At 43.9% G+C, this 8,610-nt stretch overlaps 1 protein-coding gene across 2 annotated transcripts in view; it reads right to left on the reverse strand.

The window, feature by feature from the left end:
* The window catches only part of Tfap2d (transcription factor AP-2 delta), a 54,155-nt gene extending 47,215 nt beyond the window's left edge, over positions 1–6,940 (reverse strand). Inside the window, exons 1-3 of one of the 2 annotated variants that reach the window (XM_041656144.1) lie at positions 6,751–6,940; positions 5,203–5,700; positions 1,753–1,813 (exon numbers count right to left, since the gene is read on the reverse strand). In XM_041656144.1, coding sequence (XP_041512078.1) covers positions 1,753–1,813; positions 5,203–5,700; positions 6,751–6,789 — 598 coding nt within the window. In that variant the 5' untranslated portion in view covers positions 6,790–6,940. Of the gene's footprint in view, positions 1–1,752; positions 1,814–5,202; positions 5,752–6,750 lie in introns of those variants that run through there. The other variant, XM_041656143.1, reaches the window with a different exon arrangement.
* Positions 6,941–8,610: the final 1,670 nt, after the last annotated feature.

Genomic DNA, 8,610 nt, shown 5'->3' on the forward strand with positions numbered 1-8,610 from the left:
GTGTTCCTACTCTCCCAGGAAACTATTGATTCCACAGCATCTACGGCTCCAACTCTCTGCCTGGAATTCATCCTGTCAGTTATGCTACAATCATTTGGATGTGATAGTCAAGCCGTTGGGGGAGGTACTTTAACAAGTGCGGAGCGGAACGTACGCACCGCCGCGGAAAGCTCGGCTCGCCTAGCAGCCGGCCTCCTTCCCTAATTAGTGGCGCTGTCCTTCAGCACCACGGTGTCTGTGCGCCCTGAGCGCTTGGCTTCACCTTTCCTGTTCTTAGTGTTCTTTCCTTCCCAACAGACCCCAATCAGCAAGACTTACTGAACCTCTCTTTCACTGTGTATGTATTTTACTTCTGTTACAGTTATGAACAGCTATATTTAATATTCAGAAACTTGTCTCTCTCTCTCTCTCTTTTTTTAATTCCAGTATGGCTGAATACAGGCCTGAATGGAAAGTTTAATATTGTTCCTTCTAAATATCTATAAGAAGTGATATTCATACTCTAAAAAATTATAAAATCTCAAAAGTGTGCAACAACAGATTTGAGCATTTTTTTTTTTTTGCAAATTCAACATAAATTCCAAGCACACACTCTTTGGAACAGCCAAATTCCCAAAGAAAAGGATCCTTTTTTTTTCTTCTGGTGTTTATAGTGGATGCTGGGTTATGAGATCTACATGCAAACACAAAACTTCCATTGCTTTTGAAGAGTACACTATTCCTTCAGAAAAGAAAAAACAAATTATTTGACTATTTTTGAGAGAAATGGAGAGAGACTAAAGGACGTCTATTTGGTACCATCAGAAGTTTTGTGGTTTGGTTACCAGAAACAACTGTGGCCCTGAAGCAGGAATTAGTCTTGGTGAATAGGCCACATCTTATTAATTCGTATGAAGTTGGGATAACAGCTGGTCCCTCTTGCCTCCTGTGCTCCTCGGGTTACTGGGCAAGCTAGGAAAATAAACTTCAGAGGCTCATGGTACAGTTAAGCAGGGAAGCCAGGAAATCTGCACTGCCTTGAGGCCCTGTGAATGTCATAGTTCAAAACCTTTTGTCAAAATGGACCATCTGAGATACAGCCCCCTTCAGTGCCTTGGCAGAAAGCAACAACTCTCTCCTCTCGCCTCACCCCCCTTCCCAATGCCATGGGTAACTCTGGATTCAGATGTTTGCCTCAACAGATGGGAACAAGAAAGCTTTATCCAGTGCACTTAACACTACCTCCTCCTCCCACCCTCCCATAATAAAAGAAATCTTCTGGACGCTCCAAAAAAATTAAATAAATAAGGCAGCTACAATATTGGAGACTCATTAGCCTCCCGGAAAGCCTCAATGATATAGCCTTTCACAGACTCCCTCAAGGCCCATCACTAACACCGTCACCCCAAACACTAAGGCAGTGGCTGGCACATTAGGTCTAAAAGAAACCAGAAATCTTGCTCCAGGATGTAGTGCCACTGAAAGGGAAAGAAGTGTGAAAACTTCTGTTTTTAATCCCAGCCATTTTCTCCCCAACTTCGATTCTGTCAGCATTTTGTGGGGAGGAATAGATTTGGGGCTATGAGACTTGGGGCTCGCCCAGCACTGAGGGGTTGGTGGAAGAAAGGGGTATTTTTAATGTACCTATGCCTGTGTGGATCTGCAATAACTCTTTTTTGTTTGTTTCTTAATCAGCACACAAAGAATCTGATGTTTGCAAGTCTCCCCAGATCTTCAAAACAAAGAAACTGAGGTCAAGTTATTTCTACTCACCTCTTCTTATCACTCCCCCTTGGCCGTTGAGAACAATCCCACACTGGGCTTCCACAGAACCCTTCATAAGAGAAAAAAAGAAATAGGAGCATTCAGATATGGTAGACATGACCACTATGCAGGTACAATATTTTAGACTAGCCTATCCCTGACCTCTATGTCAGGAGACCATGGAAGGCATCAGTGAGCAAACACATTTTAAGGAAAATATTTGAATAGAAACTACAATCTACAACTTTTATCCATCTTAAGGTATGCATTGTGCATCACTCCCCAATATCACACTTCAGAGGTTTTAAGAGATTTTCATTTGGACCTAAAAGAAGAAGAAGTCCTTTCAGTCCCCGAGAAGGGACAGGACATACACACAGGCAGCGCATGCTCACTTCTTTTCTGGTGAAGAAAATTATAGCTTATGTGTCAAGTCTGAAATTGTGAGGGGCTTTTTTTTTTTGGAGGTTCAGAGGAAATATTTCACATAGAGGGTTTAGAGTATCTTCTCAGGATTCTGTTTTTTCCCAAAGCAGGAGCACCAAACAATCCTATCCAAAATGGGCCTCCTGGAGGAAACACCTTCAGGTTCACTCTCTGCAGAGCTCCTAGGGTGCTCCCAGAGTGATCATGTGAACTGGAAAACTAGAAAGGACTTGCTGATTTTTTATTAAGAAAAATAAAAATTTCTCTCTCTGTCTGTCTTTCCCCCCCCTTCTGAATCAAAATGTGTTAAAAGCTCATTTTCCTTTACAAACAAACGAGGTATTGGACATGAAAGAGGCCTTGAAGGGTGTTAACCTACCCAACAGCCCGTGAAGAGTTAAGTAAATGCGGAGAGAGTCGGTGCATAATAAAAACCCACTTTACAAAACAACCTTTACAGCCCTGGCTCCCTTTTGCCTCCCCATTTTCACCATATTGAGGCAGGCCCGTAAGACCCCCCTTTTCAACCTACTCACCAGCTCTTTCTTATTTTAAATGTTCTGCCTTAAAGTGATTATCAAATCAATATGAAAAAAAAAACTTGGAGACTGAGCATAAATTAAAGCTGTGATGGGAAAAGGTGTGACAGTTTCCTTTGTTGGCCATAGCAAATCTTTTTAGGGGACTCAAAGATGGAACTGAAGCCACAAGACCGTTTGCATCTGTTAGGCAGACTTAGACTGCCCTCGAAACCATTGGACTTCCACTTAAAATTCTGTGCAGGGAAAAGTATATTTACATTTGTTGCATTTGAAATGAGGCATATGCTGATGAATGTTTTTAAAAGGAAGAAATAAAAGGAGAGAGATGGGTTTCCCCACACACTCCCTCTTCATTTCTTCTCTTAAATATAGCTATGGTTCTTTCTTTTCCGCTCTGCTAAGTACATCAGGAGGACCAGAATAACATTATAGAGTTATAATCTCCTCCTAGTCTTCATATACATTACAATATATGCACTTACATACACATATAGAAGTCTTTATGACCATGCATGTGTGCAGGCATCGCACACCATACTCTTTCACTGAGTATCTTAAAGTGTTTTCTTCCTCAGTATGAGTAATGTTATTTCAACACAAGTAACACAAAGAAAAGGAAGAATAAATATATAAGAGATAGGCTGAAATAAAGATTTTATGATATCTAAACTGTAAAAGATAAAGGACACCCAAGTTCTCCAAAGAAGCGGGACCAATTTCCCCTCTCACTCTCAGGCGCATTGCTAAGATGTTTATTTTCTCCGAAGAAACAGATCTTGGTCCCTTCACTTAACAAACTTTCCCCCCTCATAAGTAAAACATGCTGTTTGGTCAGATGACATTGCATAAATGACCAGTTGAATGGCACTAAGTCGAAAATTGGATAAACTACGGTGTCCTTTTGCACAGGATTCTGCCTTTGTCCCGTGCTTGCAAATGTTCTAATCCTCTCTTTTGAAAAATGCCCAGCTTTGTGCCTAGCACAGAAAAAAAATTTGTACAGATACAAAAAAATCAGCAGCAGACGTGGCTATTAAAAGGAGTAAATAGGTTTTAGTTGAGCTAAGCATTGAATGGCAGATTTTTTTCCCCTCCTGAGACATAAGGGGATCCTTGTGAAAAATGTAAGAAAATGCCCTAAGCGTATAAAATTATTTTGTGAATTTAAGTATAGCAAGTCAAGCTTTAAGGAGTGAAATCTTCTTTCTTGTGCGTGAATCATGTGGTTATGGCTCTTTGTTGGAACTGTAAGGGCTTTCACTTTAATTTAAAATTAATCTCTTGCTCAGGGGTAAAGGAGGGGGAAAGATATTCTGTGCGCAACAAGAGACCTCTTCTGTCTCCAAGTTGTGCTCCTGGAATATCTCCCGGGCCTTCAGGAAGTGTGTGGAGGTGGCAGGCTTTGTGCAGACTGAAAAAGGGAAGGAGATGTGCTCTCCACTAGAGGAAAGTACAGCTCTTTGGGTTCCTACTCTAGACCTTTGTGGGTTTATTGATCTGAAATGTGTCTAAGACAATGGCATCACTTCATTAAAAATTCTATTGTTGGCAACGAACGTGGAAAGCATGTTAAGAAAGTAGGAGACTTGCTTAAGTGGTGGCCTCTGCGGTGTTTGAATTCATTTCTATGCTTTCCCCCTTTCTTCCTCCCATCCCTGTTCCTTCCTTTTTTTTTTCTTCCAGCTCTTTTTCTCTATTTGTCTTGCTTCCTTTATTTCATTTCAGATAGAATAACGGGTTGCATCTTACGTAATATGGAATGACCTGAAGAGAAAGGATAAAGAAATAAAGCATGCTGCAGGGCTACCAGCTTGGGAATGCTCAGGCAAAAAGAAATACAACTACACTCTGGCCAAGTGCATCGTGCAAATGATGTTATTGGGGCTGACTTTTGACACTTTTATTTGTGGTTCCTTACTTGACACAGCAATCTAATTTGTTTGTGAAACTTTTGCTCAAGCTTGTTGTTCTAACAACCTTTTAAGAACTACCTGACTCCCTCAAGGCATCATGAAATTCCACTGCAGGTTCTGTCTAGGCCAACTCTAGAAATATGAGAATACTCCCTGTAAATTATGGAAATTGAGGATATCATTAGCGGGCCGTCAGCTTTTAGAGTCTTGCTCTGACACCTCTAGATTCAAATGCAGCTCCACTGACCTCACACACCTATCCTCTTAGGGTCAGAAGTGTAGATTCATAGCTGACTTTTGATGACTGGCCCCAGGTAGGGGCTGCAGCTATTGATCCAATGAGAGGAACGCAGTGGGCACAGTCCTCCTGTAATTTGATGCCTTTCCCTAAATCGTGTTTTGGTTGTGTGTGTGTGTGTGTGTGTGTGTGTGTGCGCGCGCGCGCGCGTGTGTGTCTGTGTATGAGAGAGAGAGAGAGAGAGAGAGAGAGAGAGAGAGAGAGAGAGAGCATTAACAGAGAGCGGAAGGGGGGGAGGGCGAGGGGAGGGCGCAGACAAATCCGCTGCATGCTTATTTACCTGCAAGTCGTCGGCTCCCGCGGCGGCCAGCCCCAGGCTGGGGCCTGGCAGGAGTCTTTGATCTGGGTGCATTCCATACTGAGAGCCATGGCTCATGAGGGACAGGTCGTGGCGGCGGTAGGCATCGAGGCAGCCCAGCTCCCGCCTCTGCTCGTCCAGGCAGGAGGACTTGAGCGCCCGCGCATTGTGCAGGTTAATAAAGTCGGTGGGCTCCCCGTGGTGAATCTGCTGGTAGTACTGTTGTGAGTGGTGGAGCGAGTTCAGAGAGTAGGCGTCGGGAGTGACCGCCGGGTGGCTGTGCTGGAACTCGTAATGGAACGACTGGTGATGGAGCGGGGTGTACTGGTGGTTAGTGGAGAAGTAGGGGGACGCAAACTCGGTGCCGGTGGTGGAGTAAGTTAAAGGAGAGGAGGAGGAATAGGCAACCGTGGAATTGGCTACAGACTCCAGACAGCCAAGCTGCATCAAACGGTAGCTGTTTGATCCGTCGTGACGTATCTGGAAGGAAGAGGGGGAAAGGGGAGAGCAGAAAAACTTGAGGTTTGTCATTTTGCAACCAAGGCGCCACTCTCCCAGAGTCGGGAGCTTTCCCTGGCCCTCCTAGGAGAACAAGAGCAAGCAGGCTGGGTTCGGGAGAGATGCCGGGGCTCAGTGAGCTCCTTCACCAAGCAGACATCCAGCACAGTTGAACTGGGGGTGGGCGGCCTCGTCTTCACAGTAGAGAGAGCGGGGTGGGGGTAATCCCCCACCCTATATAGGTGGGGGCGATATCACACACGTAGTCACAGACAGAAAACAGACAGACAGACAGACAGACACACACACACACACACACACACACACACACACACACGCTCTTCCCTTCCCAACTTGTGCCTGGAGCTAGGGGTCCAAGTCAGGTTTGAAGGTGATTAGGGTCTGCGGGGAGCAGGAGAAGCCACAGGCAGAAAATGCTAGGATGCACCTTGCCTCTCCAGCAAATCCTCGCGCCGAAAACGCCCGCCTGACCATGCGGAGATGTTCAGCCTGGGCTGCTCAAAAATATCATCGTCCACATATATAATTATATATATTAAATATATATTAAAAATCCCAGTCTGCAAAATTGTTCAGCTTGCTGACTTCTGTATCGTCTGTATCCCATTCCTTGAATAAGCCCCTTTTAAAAGGGGTACGTTTTCCCCCATCCCCCATGTCCACCTACCGCCCCCCATTAGTCCCTTTTCTTTGCTTTTCGGAGAATCCTTTCTGTGTCTCTAGCTTTCTCCTCATCCCCCCCTTATTGTTAGGATTATGTTTCTCCCTCATTACAGCAAATGGTGCTTATCGTGGAGAGTTGCCCTCTCTGGCGACAGATGTCATAACGAACTTTCTCCCTTCCCTTCCTTAACTTCTCCCGAAAGCCAGATTATAATTAAACGTAACGGTCCAATATAGATTAGAGGCAGGGGAAGCTGCCACCACAGCCGTCACCACCGCCGCCACACACTCACACACTCTCACACACTCACACACACGCGCGCGCGCTCACAAAAAAAGTAATAATACCTCCGCATCGTGGACTAGTCCGGGAAAGGTAGTTGACATGTTGGGTTTCTCCAAAAGCTTACGATGCAATTTCCCCCTCCAAAAAAAGAATCAGGAAAAAAATCCAAAACTTCTTGTATTTTCCAATTTTTTTTAAAGGAAAAAAAATGCTCTGTAGATACAGATCTAAACTGTAATGGTTTTGCCCGGATCGGATAGCTCCTTGTCTCGTACCCACTTAAAAACCTGTAGGAACAAAATTTTCCCTCTGCACAAAAGCAGCTCCCTGGACCAGATTTTGTACTTGCTGAGAATTTCTTTGGCTGATGTCGTAGGTCCCTTGGTAATATAGAAGTTTTGAAAATTAAGCATCAGCACTGAGAACGGGGAGGACAATAGGCAGAGGAGATTATCCCATGAGACAAGGAATAAATATTGTATCTTCGCCTAATAAGGAACTGGAGCTTCTTTCAACATTTTTATCCATTTTCCCCAACCTTTATCGTGCTTTTCTATACAGACTGAGGTGGGGACTCATCTCTGCTGAGAGCATTTACACATTTTTATTGTGAAGATGGAAATCTACCCCCAATAAGTACACCTTACAGACAGAAATATATATTAATTAAACCTTTCTTTTACATGACTGAGCATTTGTTCCTATTGGTTCCACTCCCTGGATACTGAAAGCTGACTTCTCCTACAGACATTAGATTCAATCTTGCCCAGTTGGGGTGTCTGCCTTCTTCCAAGTAAAACCAGTACTGTTTTTCTCATGTTTACATTGAATTTGGGTTCTTTCTCCCTTTTTGAAAGGCAACACCAGGTGGTGGCTAACATTTTTTCAGCAGTTTTTAAGATAAGTAACCATGATGGACAGTTTTAAGTTTCTGTCGCAACGAAGTGGGACAACTGGGGAAATTCAAGAGAATAAAGAGACTGCACACTTAAGTAAATACCTTTCGCTCCTTGCAACTCAGCCTATTTCCCTTCTCTTTTGGTACTTCCCTTCTTGGTCTTGTAAACAGTACTTTTCCTTTCTGTTTCCTGACAGTGGAATCAGGTATATGAACACCGTTACGGCTACATAACCCCCAAATACTTAGAAGTTACATTTTTACAAAGAGAGGACTGGAAGGAGACCACACACACACACACACACACACACACGCACACGCACACGCACACGCGTGCGTGCACACACACAGACACACACACATTTCCTTTTCTTGGTGGATTTTTCAACTTTCAAACAGTTTTAGTGGTTTACTTCATTCAAAATTGAGGCGGCTCCACTGAGTTAAATACTGTTTTGAAAGGTGTGTGTGAGTGTCTGTGTCTGTGTCTCTCTGTATGTGTGTGTGATGGCTACAAGCTCAAAATATGGAGGTTTTGAAAGGTTTTATCAGCAAACTTGCCTATGAAAGGGGGGGAAAAAAAGCCTGGCCGGCTGGCTGGCCAACCCCACTGACTCATCTCAGAGATAGACAGCATAATTCAGTCTTAATTGGTATTTCATTTGGTTAGCTTTTAAGTGTTTAAACTGAGAAGGTGTCTTAATAACAAGCCGCAGGCAAGCAGACATGTGGCTTTTTTTTTTGGTTGGGGGGTTTGGGAGGGTTTATTAGGATATGCTCAGGCAGGGTAACTGGGGCTGTCACTCAGAGATTTTGACTCTATACAAATGGACAAAGGCACATGACAAGACTTGAAATGCATTGTCAGAAATAGAGATCGGAGGTGCCTTACTTCCACACAGGATTAGCAACCCCATATTTGTTCTCTATGTCAAGGTGGACATACCACCCCCTCCCTTCCCAATCCCACATTGTAGTCTAACAAAGTCAGAAGACTTTCCAAGTGAGGTCAATGAAGATGAAA

Source organism: Microtus oregoni, unplaced genomic scaffold, assembly GCF_018167655.1.
Source record: "Microtus oregoni isolate MIOR12 unplaced genomic scaffold, Mior012 000007F_ref0000211, whole genome shotgun sequence".
Taxonomy (NCBI): domain Eukaryota; kingdom Metazoa; phylum Chordata; class Mammalia; order Rodentia; family Cricetidae; genus Microtus; species Microtus oregoni.